General features: G+C 36.2%; 1 protein-coding gene and 1 pseudogene across 2 annotated transcripts; both read left to right on the top strand.

Annotated features, from left to right (window-relative positions):
- The first annotated feature begins 1,901 nt into the window (after window positions 1–1,901).
- On the top strand, window positions 1,902–9,847 carry LOC149157963 (arogenate dehydratase 3 pseudogene; annotated as a pseudogene). The gene is made up of 3 exons (XR_016261225.1): window positions 1,902–2,183; window positions 8,057–8,292; window positions 8,642–9,847. The product of XR_016261225.1 is annotated as an arogenate dehydratase 3 pseudogene (transcript).
- Window positions 9,848–12,737: 2,890 nt separating this feature from the next.
- Window positions 12,738–16,094, top strand: LOC149157962 (uncharacterized). The gene is made up of 3 exons (XM_089437687.1): window positions 12,738–13,041; window positions 15,398–15,538; window positions 15,661–16,094. Exons 2-3 carry the CDS (start codon window positions 15,475–15,477, stop codon window positions 15,888–15,890), a joined length of 294 nt encoding a protein of 97 aa, XP_089293813.1. The 5' UTR covers window positions 12,738–13,041; window positions 15,398–15,474; the 3' UTR covers window positions 15,891–16,094.
- Window positions 16,095–17,399: the final 1,305 nt, after the last annotated feature.

Below are 17,399 nucleotides of genomic sequence, written 5' to 3'. Positions count from 1 at the left end.
CATCTCTCAAGTCTAGCAGTGCCCAAAACTGTTTGCAACGATATGACAAATATATTTAAGAAATTCCTATGGAAAGGGCCACAAACTACAAAGAAATGGGCTCTTCTTTCCTGGAACTGCCTAACGAAGCCAAGAAAAGGAGGGGGTTTGGGCCTTCGAGACCCGTACACTCTGAACCAGGTTATGGGGGCTAAACTATGGTGGAGATGGATACAGGAAGGTAATGACTTATGGAAATAAATCTTGGAAAGAAAATATGGAATGCCTAGGACAACTGAAGGAAGACTGAGAACCCAGGAAAATACAAAGGGATTAGCTATATGGAACCTAGCAGCAAAAAATAGAGAATTGATAAGAAACCAAAGCTTCTAGGAGATCAGAAGAGGGGATAAGGCCAGGTTCTGGTAATATGCCTGGCAGCAGAGGGAAAAACTATTTAGTAGGCAAGACCTAATGAAAATATTCCTAAACACAAACCGACCATCAAATCAGATGGTGAATAAATTCTAGGAAGCATAAGCAGGATCAATATGGAGAAAATGGAAGAGGAGACAAAATTGTCCAGATGCACTAGACTCTCTCCAATGGGCAACCTATGATAAAGAGGTAGACTCTAGAAGAATAACAATAACAGAGGGAATGGATATTATAAGGTGGGGAAATAGAATTAAAGGAATGTTTACTATACAAGAAGGATACTACCTAAAATCATAACATCAACAACAACAAGGGTTACTCATATGGGAACGAATATGGAAGGATCAACTATGGACAAAAGTATCCTTCTTCCTATGGGTGGTCCTCCATGGCTACGCCCTAACATGGGACCAACTACATATAAGGGGGATGTTGTGACCATCGGTTTGTTGCACATGTGAAGGACAAATGGAAACAATGGAACATCTAATAAACTCCTACATATATAGAAATGCCCTATGGCAGAATCATGAAATTATCTTCAGACACTCAGACAGAGATTACTCAAGCACAAAAACAACAATGGAAAATTGGAGGAAGAAAAACTACTAGAGCGCCATCCTTAACTCAGCTTGGAAAATCTCCTTAGGATTTCTACTATGGGTGGTGTAGAAAGAGAGAAATCAAAGAATATTTGAAGATGAAAAAAAGATAGAAACAGAGGTGTGGAAGTTGATAATAAACAATATCTGTGAAACTATTTTGGCCGAGAAATGGTACCCAGCAGACTGGGAAAGAATGCCACATGAGAGCCGGATAATGGAGATGCTAAATCTGAATCTGGAAATGCTGATGCCTAACTCTTGGAAACTAAAGCCTACTCCCCTACAATCCCTTTCATACTTTGATTTCCCTCCTGAGGATTTCATAAAACTAAACATTGACGAAGCTGCCAAAGGAAATTCGGGAGAAGCACGACTAGGAGGAGTATTCAGAGATCATCGGGGCCAAACAATAAGGCTATTTGTAATTGACTATGGAATAGCTAGCAACAATGAAGTAGAAGTAAATGCACTCAAACAGGGACCAGAAATCGCTCAAAGCGAAGGACATCAGAAGTTGGTGGTGGAAGGGGATTCCACATTGGTGATTGACAGAGTGAAAAAACTCCAGGAGGGAACCCAATGGGAAAAAGTAAGCAAGAGCTGGAGAACAGCTAGACTAGTCCTGGAAATAGGAATCCTGGTACAAGGGAAGGAATACCTCATCCTGACACATGTTCACAGATCAGGGAACATGGCAGTGGATTTCTTAGCAAACTGGGGATGTGGAAAATTGGGAAGAAACCTGGACATCCCGGGGAGCAAGATAAATCAAACCGAGGGAATGAAAATTCTTAGGGAGATCCCAGGGAAAGATAGGGAAGGAAGACAAAACCCCTGATCGGGGTGTGAAGGGGGCCAGGATCCAAAAGGAATATAGTTATGACAGAAGACATAACGAAGAGAGTATGTGGGCGTCCCATTCAAGGACCCCACATGAAAGAGATGGAAGAAGCCGAGAAAAGGAGGCAAGTGGAGGATACCTCGAGAATGAAAATGGGTAGGTGGGTGAACCTTAAAGAAATAAAGGTGGTGAGAGATCTGGGTGAATGCATGCGAAGGGTGAGAGGAGAACGAGAACCAAGTATTGCGGGTGGTAGAGAAGAGGAGAGAAGGAGAAGGGGCGGTTGTCGGCATCGAATTCAGCCTGCATCAACCTGGATCGTAACTCGTATGTAAACCAAACTTCCCTAAGCTTAGATTTGACACCAATGTCATAAAATTGGAAGAAATTCTGGAATAAAAGGAGGGTGGTGTAGAAAGTAATTAGAAAATGTTGGTCCTGTCTTAAGATGATGATGTTTGGTTTCTTAATTATTGAAAGAAATGGAAAAATTCATGAATTTGGGGTCATTTCTCTGTTGGTAATGTATGGACATGAATTGACTGCATTAAATGAAAGGTTAGGGGGATGGGAATTACGGAGGGTTTGGAGGGTCTCCCACACTCGGGGGAAAGAAATCAATAACTGCCATAGGGAAATTCTGCAGTTTTAGATTGAGAAGAGGCTATGATTCCTATGTTAGCCTACGGGGATCTAGTAGTTTCCAGAATCTATGGGGGGTGAAAGGGGGGAATGGGAAAGCTAAGACAAACCCTGTGAGGTTAATCTGGCTACTGGGGGGCTGCCAAACCCCAAGGGGAAGGAAAGAGATTTAGGAGTATAGGAATGGGGGAATTTAGATCAGGGGGACTCTGCATGGCCAGAGAGAAATCCATTCTCAAAGACCCTGAGTCAAGACGGACTGCAAGGGTGGGCCAAAAGCCGTAAAGCTGAGAGGGAGGGTTTAAAACATCTCAAGTCGAGATGGTCTGCCCTAGTGGTGGAATTGAAGCCAAAACCCTGCTTTCCTGATTTCAAAATCCAAAATCCCTGCTAGGCAGCTTGTAAGAGTGGAGAGGGATCACTACGGGAATTCGAGTTGATGGTCTCCAAGGGGGGCTTAGAGTGGAGGAGAGAAGTGATAACCCTACTGTCGCTGCAAATTGGGGACAACGAAGCTGCCGAGAAGCAAACGGGGAGTTGGAATGTTGTAAAGCTGAAATATAAGGAACAACAAAATGATATGAAAGAAATATAGATTGGTTTTAATGTATGCATTTATGTTAACATTACAAGTTTAATTAACTCCTATACTCTTCAGTCCCTGATGATCCGTCATGAGGAACAGGTAAGAACGTGAGAGGGGTGGGGACTGAAGGAATTGTTGAAGGAAAAGATGGTGAAATAAGAAGCAAGACAGGGAAGAAAAGGAGGTTGGCAAGCAGGTAAGCAGGCAGAGAAGAAAATGAAGGGTCTAGTGGCTTCAACGAGCAAAACCTAGAGAAAAAGGGGAAGAAAAATGAGCGAGGAAAGTATGCAAAACTTACTCCATGCTTACCATGCAGGTACCCCAACGCAAGTAAAAGTAATAATAATGAGGTGGGAGACAGAGTTAAATGCTAAGGCGATAAACGAAGAACTTCCAATGGAAGACTAGGAGCCATTACTTATTGACTCGGGACATACTAGAGGATGCCAAACATTGTTCAGACAGACCATCCAACAACATTGGGTCATGAAGAATTTGTTGGCAAGGGCAATGATATACAGGGGTAGAGAAGAACTATAGCAAGAAAGGCAGGAAGAACCAAGTTTAAGGGACACTCAGAAGGAAATCCAAGTTGTACAAGTAGAACAATATCACCAGAACCTCTGTTTTGGGAAAATGGAAAATCAGCTCCAAACGTTGTTGCAAAACAAAGTGCCCGGGTTTAGTGCCAAGGATCCTGCCCTTGTTGAGTCTAATGATTGATGCCGAGTAGTATAAAATTAGATTTTGTTATTATGACGGATAGAATTTACTTTACAAGTCAAAGCATTAAGTATATAGTAGATAGAGTCACAAACTCAACATGGATGGTAAGGATCAAACTGTTTAAATTTTGGATAGCTTTTGATGTTGATCAGTGGCCAACAGACCTGGATTCCTTTGCGCAGGTTGAGGCCAACAGATATATTTTGTTGCCTACTTACAGATAATTAATAGAAAAGGTAAGTACTACCAAGCTCACAAAATATATATATAAAGAAATGTAAGCCTCCAGAGATTTGATGCTTATTTACTCAATATTATAGAGTTGAGTTATTTTTTTATGACATAAAAATATTGTTGAATTGAAAGGGGGTGATACATACTTTTCTATTATTTATATTTATCCTATATCATGGCAATTTTTTCTTCTCATTCATTTCATTCTAATTGTCAAGGTTATTGTTTTTTTTATAAATCACTATGACATGGTAGGATTTTATTATTATTATTATTAAACAATAATACAATTATCGAAGTAATAATAATGCTACTTATTCATAATTTTAATTTATTAAAGATAATTTTATAAACAACACTACTATTAAAGCAATTGTAGAGCAGCCTAGATCCTACCACCACCGTTATCATTGATCATTGTTCTTCGATTATGATTGATCATTGCTGTTTGTATAATGATTGGCATAATCAATAAGCAAAGTACATTAAGATATTTATTGTGATACATTTTAGAATGTACATAGTACACTATTAAGACACCGATTATGATACATTCTAGAATGTATATAGTTTGAGATTAACTTAGCTTAATTATTAGAAGTTGTTGATTTATTTTGGTATATTTTTATATTAAATATGTTTGAAATGTGGTGAAATTTTTTTGTAATGGTAAACTTGAGTATTGTAATTTATATAATTAATGTTTATTATTTTTTAAGAAGTTAAATTCATTTAAATACATAGTCTTTTAGAAATTTTTATTGATTCATTTTAAACAAAAACAAAAAAAAAATTGCAAAAAAATAAAAATGTTTCTATGAGATAAAATTTGGCAACAGTACCCCTGATCGAGATGCAAGCTAGGGAAAGCGGTACCATGGGATCCAGGTTGTTGTAATGGAAAGCATGGACATTAAGAAGGGCAGTGGCATGGTCACCCCCACACATGCAGTCACATGCATAGTACATTTGGTGGCAATAATGATCAAAGAGGGAGGCATGCAACAAGGTTCATATATGAAGAGGTGGTTGATATTTGTTATCATAGGCCAATGGAAGGACAATAATAGGGCACCTAAGGAAGATAAACAAGGGTCGAGGGAGAGGGTTGTGGGTGCAGTGAGGGGAGCGATTTCTTTTTTTCTTCACACACCGTGACCATGTGTTCTCATTGGTCTACTACTATTTTCAAGGGTTGTCTTGGATGGTTATTTAATTTATATTATGTATATGATTATGTAGGTCAACAAGTGTGATTTGAATGTTAACCATGGTTTATTAGTCAAGTTATGGAGTTGGTTTGGTTTTAGGGCTGGTTGTAGGTCCTATTCCACCATTACCACCGTCGAGTATGGGGGTTTGTTGAGCCAAGCTTGGTCATATGTCATAATTGTCATCATTCTTCTTGGATTTTGATTATGTGTTAGGAAATGGGGCATGCGGATTCTCTGGTACTAAAAAATTCCCAATCACAACCAATTTGGGTTGGTTATCATTTCGACCAATCCTCTATCTTTTATGGTAGTGGGTATTCCCTATGCCATGGATAATAGTTACACTCGGGAAGGGAGGATAAGGTATCCCCATTTACGCACTTAGCTCATCGGTAGAAGCCATACAAAGGGAATTGGGGCTTATGGTTATATTTTCTCTTTGATGATCTACAGAAAACACTGGAAAAATACCCACCACAGAGGGATGTGATGCAACCACTTAGTCACCGATCAACATTATATGGAAACTTTATGGACATGGTCAATTAAATTTATGTTGCTTCGTTGTTTTCTATTAGATATAACAGTTACAATTTCTTTGAGGGACACCAAACTTTATTCTGACCATTTTCAGCTACAATTACTACTTACTCTATCCCCAGTGTGGGTTAGAGTAAGGAAAGCCAACAATAGGAATTGGAGAGAAATCATGGTTAGATGAGTGTCCCTATGTTGCAACAGTTCCAGTGTTGTCGTCCACATGCTCAAACTAGTAAATAGAGGTCAAGGCCAAGGGCACACTCCTCGCATGAGCCACAATGAAGCTAATGTATATAGAACTGACACAAATTCTTGGGCCTGAGATGCCAACAATGAATTGGAGTATGAAATCAGAATTGAGATGGACCCCAATGAGCAAGAACTAGTAGCATAATTGAGAGATATCATCCCATACCTAAGACAAACTCATGGTTGTCACACCTTATTCTTTCAAACTTTGCATGTTTATTGGCTAATGATTTTTTTTTTGGCAAAGGTGTTGACGTTACCACTCACTGGTAGCCCAGGATTCATTAAGGAATTACAAGCCATTCACAGGGAACTCCCACTAATCCAGTGCCAAATCTAGTAGCAGAATGCCCGATTGGTTCACATAGAGAGACACATGTCATACATGATGCCGACAAAACAACGAGGATCTAGTTGCAAGGACCTAGCCCCAATAGAATATTCCAATGATCAGACTCATGTATATGCATAGGAAAGATTTTTTTTTTCATTTTGGGTAGGATAGTAGGTAATAGAGATTATCAAGAGAGTCTTTTTATTTAGCTGTATTTGAGAAACTAATACAATTTAGATTTTATGTTGGTTATCACTCATCGAGATGGTCAACAGACCTAGTTTCCCAATGGGTAGGTTAAGACCATCTGAGTATGGATGCTCATGATGTATTACCTCATTCAATTTGAAAAAATAGAAACGCACTACCCCAACTTACAAGAAGAATAAGAAATTGGCAACAATAAATCAAATAAAGAAAGGATTATATTTCTTGGCTAGATAGTTATAAGAGAATATATGCAAATATTAGAAATCATTTCTCATTGTTTTGTTGTCAACATAAAAATTGGTTCACTATATACCAATATTATAAATGGTTATTCAATATGAACATCCATTGGTTCCGTTGTTCACATGAAAATGTGTTCATTATCGTAATACCCATTAAATTACAACCATATGTGCACTAGTAGCAAACAACTATCCTATTATGCATTATGTTTTATAATGGTAGTAGTCTTGAAGTTTTTAAATGACATATTATTATTCAATAAAATATGCCATCTACAAATGTTGTAAAAATAAAGATAAATGTGTTGTGATAAAACGCTAACAATTTTTTTTTTTTTAAGTTAAAATAAAAAATAATTTAATTATTTATAAAGTTGAACATTATAACTAAGTTAAACTAATAGTGATCAATAGGAAAATAGTTTGTACATAAATGTCAACTTTGATTTGTATATACTAATAAAAATATTCTAATATTTACTATTACACAATAAACATGCTATCATATAATTAATAGATATCTTTGTCTTTTTGAGTGATAATTTAATTTGATATGTGTAATTTGTAAAATTTAAGCGTATATAAGTTTATTAGGTAGTGAATATATTTTTATATTCAGAAATGTACTTTAAACCATAAGAAATTATAATCTTACCCAAAATTATATTGGAAAAAATATTTCATATTTAAGTTAATAAAAAATAAACCTAAATTAAATATATTAATATTGTTAAAAAATCAATATAATATCTTTCAATAAATTAATAAATTAAACTATATTCAATATTGGAAATTTTTGAATTAATAATAACTAATAATGAAATTTAAAATTAATATCTCTTAAATAAAAATATTTTATAAAATTTTGATATATTTTAAAAAATATAATAAATTATAAAATATTTACCATGATTATATTTAAAAACAAATAAATGATGAGTTTTTATTATTGATTATATTTTGAAAATTACAAAGAAAACACTTGTGGAACTTTCTTTCTCAATTGGAAATTATTTTTTTGAGGTTGGAAATCATATACTAATCACTTGTTAGCTTTTAATTACGCCGTAAGGCGTTCCCCTTTGAAATGAACTCCCCCAAATGCTTTTCTGTCTTAATCGTAGCCGTTAGATCTTTTGTTAGACGATTGAACAAAAATCAACCGTCTAATTTTTCTTATTAAATTAAAACATTAAAAACCCTTCAAAAAAAGTAGGGCGATTTAGGTACATTGGTTCGGCTCTTGGAATCCCGGAGCTCGTTGTGTAAAGAAAAGGTTGCGGCGGCCATTGGAGGAATTGAGGCTAATGGTGGGGTTTCAGTTCTGGTTCATATTTGCAAATCGGGAACCTCAGCTGCACAGGCCATGGCTGTAGGGGCGCTGAAGAATGGCTGCTGTGCAAGAGACAAGGAAAACGATGGCGCTGAAGAATGTGGCTGCTGTGCAAGAGAGTAACTGGTTAATTTTGATGTAACTGGTTCCTGATTCTTGGTTTTCTGTAATTGATGCCTGATTCTTGAGTTTATTTGACAACAGGCTTTGCATTGCTTTGAATTAAGTTAATTTTGATGTAACTGGTTCCTGATTCTTGGTTTTCTGTAATTGATGCCTGATTCTTGAGTTTATTTGACAACAGGCTTTGCATTGCTTTGAATTCAGTTAATTTTGATGTAACTGATTCCTGATTCTTGGTTTTCTTTTCTGTAACTGATACCTGATTCTTGAATTTCTGTAATTGATTCCCGATTCTTGATTTCATTTGACAACATGCGCCTGATTCTTGATTTTATTTGACAACAGGCTTCACATTGTTGGGGAGGTTCAGTTGCCTGTTCATCATTGCCTCCTGGCGCTTCCTGGCGTGAGAAAAGAATATCTGAATCGGGTGATCAGCCACCCGCAGGCGCTTTCCCAGTGCGAGCTGACGCTCACCAAGCTCGGCCTCAATGTCGCCCGCGAGGCTTTCGATGACACGGCCGGTGCCGCCGAGTTCATTGCCCTCAACGGCCTCCGCGACACGGCGGCCATAGCCAGTTCTCGGGCAGCCGAGCTTTACGGGATGAGCGTCCTGTTCGATGGCATCCAGGACGACAGTAACAATGTGACCCGCTTCGTTATGCTGGCGAGGGAGCCCATCATTCCAAGAACTGACAGGCCCTTCAAGACCAGCATTGTGTTTGCTCAAGACAAGGGTACCTCCGTCTTGTTCAAGGTCTTGTCAGCCTTTGCTTTCAGGAATATAAGTTTGACCAAGATTGAGAGCAGGCCTCACAGGAACCAGCCACTTCGTGTGGTCGATGATGGTAATGTTATTGGCACTGCCAAGCATTTCGAGTACATGTTCTATGTCGATTTTGAGGCCTCCATGGCCGACACAAGAGCCCAGAATGCCCTTCAAGAGGTCCAAGAATTCACCTCCTTCCTTAGGGTTCTGGGCAGCTACCCTATGGACATGACCCCCTTGAATAATATCTCATCTTCATCCTCATCCCCATCCTCTTGTTGATAAATCAATGATATTAAAAACCCCTTGTCTTTCTGATCAGGAAATTCTAGTTCTAGTTTTTCCGGATCTTGAAGTTATATTTTTTCCATATCAATAAACATATTCCTGGTTCCTGGTACATGGTACATGGTTCCTAAAGGAGGGAGCAGAGCAGAGCAACTTACAGCGATTTGGGCAATGAGAATGAATTGATTTATATGATATTGTTGAATATCTATGGCAGATGAAGGCGTGATTTGAAGCTTTTTGTTGTTATAGTTTTGATGGAACCTTAGGATTTTCCTCTGTAAATTCATTCCGCCGCCTTCAAGGGAGATTGCAGAAAGAAAGCTGTAAATGTAAATGCAGTATCCTGTGGCCCTCTGTGGCAGAGTAGTATTTGGTTGTTCTTCCCTTAGTATTCCATTTGTATTTTTTGTTGCCGATCCCAATCACGGCATCCCACAAATGTATTTTGTTTGATTATACTACTCTATCAACATTGAGGAAAATTTACAGAACTGTAACTGTGTTGTTTGTTCATGGACCGAAAATTTCTGGACTAGCCTTGTGAGGAGCATATGGCTGATTAACATTTATTTTCTAGACAAATATCCGAGTTCATTATTTCAGATCTATCCAAAAGTGAATTATGTGCATCAAAGTTACTATGTTTCAAAGCATAACTGACATTTATCCAAAACTAAATTGTGTCAAAGTTACTGTGCTTCAAAGCATAACTGTTCTTTATCCAGAACTAAATTATGTGTATCAAAGCTACTATGCTTCAAAGGAACTAAACCATAAGCTATTTTTTCTTCGATTTTTTCACATTTATTTGGTATCATTTATCAGGTTACAACGTTTGTGGACATCTCTGTTGGTATCCATCCACTTCAAAGCATAACTGGCCTTTATCCAAAACTAAGTTATGTGTATCAAAGTTACTGTGCTTCCAAGCATAATTAAATTATAATTTATAAGCTATTTTTTCTTAGATTTTTTTATATATTTGATATTATTTATCAGGCTTACAACATTTGTGGATATCTCTGTTGGTATCCAGCCCTTTTAAAAGAAGACTGCAGAAAGAAATATGTCGATGTAAATGCAGTATTCTGGATCCATTTTTGTCAGAATAGTTTGCTTGCTCTTCCCATAGTATTCTATATGCATTTTGATTGGCTACCTCAAGCATGGCATCCCACTAATGTATTTTGATTGGTTATTTTTTCAAGGCAAACCATTAATGTATTTTGATGGATTCTATATGCATTTTGATTGGCTACCTCAAGCATGGCATCCCACTAATGTATTTTGATTGGATATTTTTTCAAGGCAAACCATTAATGTATTTTGATGGATTCTATATGCATTTTGATTGGCTACCTCAAGCATGGCATCCCACTAATGTATTTTGATTGGTTATTTTTTCAAGGCAAACCATTAATGTATTTTGATGGATTGTTTTTAAGTAGAAAAACAGGAAAATTTACAAAACTGTACTGTTTTGCCTTTTTATGGTAGAAATTTTTCTGAACCAGATAAGTGAAGAACATATGGCTGATTTGCATTAGCCTACAAGCCAAATATGTCTGAAATCTATCCAAAACTGAATTTTGTGTATCAAAGTTACTATGTTTCAAAGGATAGCTTGGCTTTATCCAAAAATTGAATTATGTATATAACATGCTTCAAAGCAGAGCTAAAGTATAAGCTAAATTTCATTGGATTTTTATACATATTTTCTTTTACTTATCAGACTTACAACGTTGTAAATATCTCTATTGCTATCCAGCTGCTTTAATGAAAGGCTGCAGAAAGAACACTGGAAATGTAAATGCAGTATTCTGTATTCATTTTTGTCAGAGTAGTATTTGGTTGCTTTTCCAATAGTACTTCGTTTGTATTTGATTGGCTACCTCAATCATGGCATTCCGGTTATAAACTTTATTTTATGGACATTGAAGGAAATTTACAAAACAGAATTGTTTTATTACTTCTGAGATTTAGATGCTAGAAAAATATTCTGGACTAGATTTGTGATTAACAATAGTATGTCTGGAAAATATTCTGGATCAGACTTGTGATTAATAATAGCCTACAGTAGTCCATGGGGTTTTGGATTGATGGTGAATGAGTGCACTGTTAAGGCACTCCTTGCGATAGATCACTGGTTCAAATCCAAAAACAAATAACCTACAAACCAACTATATCTGAAATCATTACACATAAAGTTATTGTGCCTTTCTCCAAAACTGAGTTACGTATGAAAATTATTATGTTTCAAAGCATAACTCAAATATAAACTAATTTCTTTTGGACTTCCAAAACGAGACTGCAGTACTTTGTATCTGGTTGCTTTTTCTTTATTTTTGATTGGCTACCTCAATCATGACATCCCAGAAATTTATTTTGTTTGATTTTGTCTACTGTTTTTTTAAGGTAAATAAAACACAGAAATTTATTTTGTTTGAATTTGTCTAATTATTTTTCTAAGGTAAATAAAACCTTTTTGTTGGCATCGATAAAATATACAAAACTGGACTGATAGTTCTGGAATTTAGATGGAGGAAATTTTCTAGTTTACTGAGGACGTTGGTTAGAGGGCTGAATAATTTATATCACACCTATTATTTTTTATTATAGTTAAATTATAAAATAATCTCTATTTGGTTTTCATATATGCATTTAGTATCATTTATCAAATTTAAATATCCTAAATATTTTATAGTTTCCATTAATTTTCCTCGTATGCCAATCACAATATACTATACTGATTATGCCATTTGGCAATATTTTCTATATGTGTTCATTAAGGAAAAAATATGAACAGGATTGCTGGTTTTATATAGATTAATGGGATTATTTTGTTAATTAAGTTTAATTAATTAATATTATTTATAATGCTTGTTTTATATAGATTAATGAGATTATATTGTTAATTAAATTTAATTAATTAATATTATTTATAAATTATAATTGAATTTTTGTAAATAAGGTTTAGTGTATGTTATATTTGAAATAATTATTTATAAAAAAATTTGTGTTTTTGTAAATAGGATTATTATTTTTTCCATCTAGATCTAGTTTTCACAAGTGACATATTTTTCCTTAATAAGTATATTATTATATTTTTTTCATTTAGATTTAATTATCACAAGTGACATATTTTTCCTTATTAAATATATTATTATAATAGTTTTGAGTTTTTTTAGTTGTTAATTAACTTTATATTTTAAATATTTTAAGATATATTTATTACGCCGTAAGGCGTTCCCCTCTGAAATGAACTCCCCCAAATGCTTTTCTGTCTTAATCGTAGCCGTTAGATCTTTTGTTAGACGATTGAACAAAAATCAGCCGTCTAATTTTTCTTATTAAATTAAAACATTAAAAACCCTTAAAAAAACGTAGGGCGATTTAGGTCCATTGGTTCGGCTCTTGGAATCCCGGAGCTCGTTGTGTAAAGAAAAGGCTGCGGCGGCCATTGGAGGGCTAACGAGCAATGCAGAAAATGCTTGGGGAATTGAGGCTAATGGTGGGGTTTCAGTTCTGGTTCATATTTGCAAATCGGGAACCTCAGCTGCACAGGCCATGGCTGTAGGGGCGCTGAAGAATGGCTGTTGTGCAAGAGACAAGGAAAACGATGGCGCTGAAGAATGTGGCTGCTGTGCAAGAGAGTCGTCCGGTTACAAACATGCCCATGCATTTGGTGTGGCTCTGAACCACATACTCGGACTGTACCACGTACTTGGACTTTTTGTTTAGGAATTTATGAATGTACTGCAATAGATATTGGCAAATCATTAAACAAAACAAAAGAGGTTTTCCACTTGATTATGTCCTCTAAGGGGTTTGAACATGGATCTCATTTCTGAGAACCTAAGATTGTGCTTGGCCATCAGTATACCCAAATTTCCTACCCCTTACCTACACCTGCAATTGGGGTATTGTGCATGAGCTCTTGATCTAGTTTGTAGCTCATTACAATCTTCTTTCAGGGCAATCCGACATGCCAATCTTGCATGAGCCCTTGCTCTTACATCTAGCTTAGTACAATCCCTTGTCAAGGCAATCAATCAGATATGCCAACATTGCATGAACTCTTGTTCTTATATCTGCCTTATTTCAATCTCTTGAGGAAATCCAATATGCTAACACTGAGTAGTTGGAGAATCTAAAACAAACATTTATAAGAGAGTGACCATCAGTATTACTTGCTAAACGCCAGTAGATTTGTGAAGTAAAGATACTTGTAAACAGATTTCGTATCCATGACCAGATATTCTTATGAAGGATGCGCCTCCAGAAAACATGCCCACCATGCGTTAAGTTCCCACAATAGCTGCAATATTAGGGTTTGTTAATCTGTTTTCTGGACCCTGCCTTTATTTGGTAGAGTCATGTACAAAATGAACCAGTTAAGGTGCCCCGTTTTTAAGGAATCCTGGATATCCTGAATAGTTTGCACTTTTTGTGCTATGTTATGTTTGTCAATGATTGAAAAACCACCTTCAATTATGTTTGCTTTCGATAGAAACATTGAGGATCATCTTCTCGATCAAGTCTTGTGTAATGTGCAAGACTAATCTTTGTGGGGAAATCAACGTTGTACACTATGATCCTTTAGAGCCTTTCAGGATTTTAGACTCTCTTTCAAAATGTTGGTATTTATATCGGGGCCTACCTTCTAAAGAGTGGTTGTTACTGACGGAGTCACAGATGAGGCTTTCCCTCATTGCACAGTCCAGTTGAGACCATCTGGCATTTATTCTGGAGCTGCAAATCTACATGTGCCATAATGGGGATTTCATTTGGATTACCTGGAGATGCATATTTTTCAGTGATGTCCACTGGATTGGTGATGACTATTCATTTGAACTACTTCACTTTAGATGGTTCGGCACTGCATACAAGTTATAGACTCTGTATGTATTGTGGAAACTTTGCTGTAAAGTACCAATTTTGTTTCCTCTGTTCTTCTCTTTATAGAGAGAGGCTAAACTTGTCTTGTATATTGAGACAGGTGCTCAAGAGTTCCAGTTTTAGTCCTGTTGATTCTGGAACAGAGCAATAAGCCCAATCTTAGTCTAGTTTTCTATTCTTTAAAGACACTATAAATCTCCAAATTAAATTATCATAATAATATAATTTTAAGGTCAAGGCCTATTCAGATATCAATTATTTGAATAATTATATGAATGATATAATTTTAAGGCCAAGGCCTAGTCAGAGGCCAAATTAACAGATGAAATCCCTTTGTTTATGGGACAAGAGATGACCTCTGTGCAGTGATGATTTGACTACATAGTCTATGCAGGTGTACATACTTTACCCTCGCTAGACTCAAATTGACCTAGTCAGACACCAAATTAATGGATGAAATCCCTATCACCTATGCACAGTGATAATTTGAGTCTATGCTGGTTTACATAACCTCCCCCACTAGACTCAAACTTGTGATCTCGAAAGACAGAACAAATGTTCTTAACTGATAGGTCCTCTCTACAGAGTAGTTGCCACTCCTTGATAGTATAAGATTTCTTTGCTCCTGGTTATATCTTTCCTGAGAAACCAAATTTGTTTTCAAAGGACAGAACACATGATCTTAATTGATAGGTCCACTCTATAGAGTAGCTGCCACTCCTTGATAGTATGAGAGTTCTTTGCTCCTGGTTATATCTTTCCTGAGAAACCAAATTTGTTCTCAAAGGACAGAACACATGATCTTAATTGATAGGTCCACTCTATAGAGTAGCTGCCACTCCTTGATAGTATGAGAGTTCTTTGCTCCTGGTTATATCTTTCCTGAGAAACCAAATTTGTTCTAGGTACTGTCTTCTGTCTAAACTTGCAAATATGTCTTGGGGTTTTAGTTTGTGTATTTGAATTTCTAAGTGCGAATATAGTGAGAATTATGCAGTGGATCATGATCGGTTCAAACTGGCGTATTGGGACTTTCCTAAACAAATGCTGTAAACTTCATAAGATAGAATTAATGGCAAAATTTCTATGTGCAATGTGCAAGCAAGAACACATACTAAACAATTTGTAGACTTGGATTGCAGGTCATTGGAGATATTCATTGGTTGTTAACCAAAAAAGAAAAGTCTCATTTTTGTGTTCTGAACTGAAGCCCTAGAGTATGTGGATAACTGCGGAGTTTCTTTGTAAGAATATCCTGAAAAAGTTCTATCCAAGAAAAGCTGGTACAATGAAATTAAAGCCTTGTGGTTCTTGAAAATGTCAAATTAGATTTCCCAGTTGTGGAGTTAATATCTTCCAAAATTTAGGAACCTGACTACATTCATATTGCATGTCTGTATTGCAGAATGGCTCGTTCAGCAGAACCAGCCGACAAAGGTGTATTTCAAACCCAGTTCAAAATATCATGTGAAAGAACCGCATGTGAATGGAAAGGAAGCCAGTATATCTGAGAAGCAAAGCTCAGGGCAGCTGGCTGCGGCCTTTAGTAAGCCGCCTATGCCTCCCCTGTTTGGTCCCTTATTTGTCTTCTCTATTCTGGAGACGCTACTTCATACAGAGAAGAAAAACGAATGATTTTCTACCCTTCTATTTGACTGCAATGGCCCCAAATGCAGCCAACATAAATAATGTATATAGAGTTCAGCTTCTTGCGTAGATATCGATGAGGAACACCTTATTAATTTCTATATGAATCTGTATGTTCTTGAGGGGAGGATCTTGCTTGCTAATGAATATTCTAGTCACAGAAACAAACATTGCAATGGGGTTTGTCTTTCTAAGTCTTGACTTTAGAGCGAGACGTAAATGTAACTGTACCTTGCATACAATAGTTTCAATAAATAAAAAAACAATGATAACTACAGGATTGTAAAGAAGAATAGTGTGAAGAGCGTTAAACACTACAACAAAACCAGCGATTTGCGCCAGATTTAGCGCCAGATTTTAGTGCATTTTTTTTGTAATTGTGATGAGCAACCTGGCGCTAAATTTGGCTCTATTGTACAATTTTTAAAGCGTCCTTTTTTGCACCTGATTTTGCATCCTTTTTCACGCTAGATTTTGCATCATTTTTTACACCAAACTATGCATCATTTTTTGCGTCAAATTTTGAACCAAGATTTGCATCTTATTTTATGACAGGTTTTGCTTCTAGTTTTGTGTCATTTTTTGCATCTATTTTTCATTCTCTTTTGCTTCCTATTTTGTGTCATTCTTTGCTTCCATTTTTGCACCATCATTTGCATCAAGTTTACACTGTATTTTGAATCCAATTTAACGTCTTTTTATGCATCCATTTTGTGTCAGTTTTTGCATCTAGTCTTACGCCAGGTTTTGTATCTAGTCTTACACTAGTTTTTGCTTCTATTTTTGCACCAGCTTTGGTGCCTATCTTTGCACCATGTGTTGAATTTGATTTAGCACCAAATTTTGCATCCATTTTTGTGCCCATTTTTGCATCTTTTTTTGGACCATTTTTTACATCCACATTTACATTTGATTTGTCTCCATTTTTCCCATCTCATTTTGCACCATATTTTGCGTCATTTGTTTCATCCAATTTTGCATCATTTTTAACACCATCTCTTGCATCTAATGTTACATCATTTTGAGCATCCAAATTTTCATCTTATGTTGAGTCATGTGTTGTGTCCACCTTTGCATCTTATTTTGTGTCTAATGGTACATTCAATTTAGAGCCATTTTTTACGTCTACTTTTGTATTTGTTTTTGCACCAAGTTTTGCATCCAATTTTAAGCTATTTTATGCCCCTTTTTGCACCATTTTTTTGTGTCTACTTGTGTCCAATGTTGCACCATTATTTACACCGACTTTTTCATCCAATTTTGCATTTTTTTGGCGTCTAGTTTTACATCGTTTTCACCATCCAAATTTGCATCTTTTTTTGCCTCATTTTGTGTCCACATTTGCATATAATTTTGTGTCTGAGTTCGAGCCTAAATTTGCAGGTGATTAGGAATCATTTTTTACATCCAATATGGCATCCTTGGTTTCACCTTTTTTCAGCCCCATTTTGCATCTTGTTTTATGTCTTTTCTTACATCTTTTTTTTTTCCTTTTTT

The sequence above is a fragment of the Pinus tabuliformis genome, chromosome 5_2, assembly GCF_031772625.1.
Source record: "Pinus tabuliformis cultivar Carrire ecotype Pingquan chromosome 5_2, CPIR1, whole genome shotgun sequence".
NCBI lineage: Eukaryota > Viridiplantae > Streptophyta > Pinopsida > Pinales > Pinaceae > Pinus > Pinus tabuliformis.
Note: the sequence above shows the minus strand (reverse complement) of the source record. Positions and strands in the feature narration are given on the sequence as shown.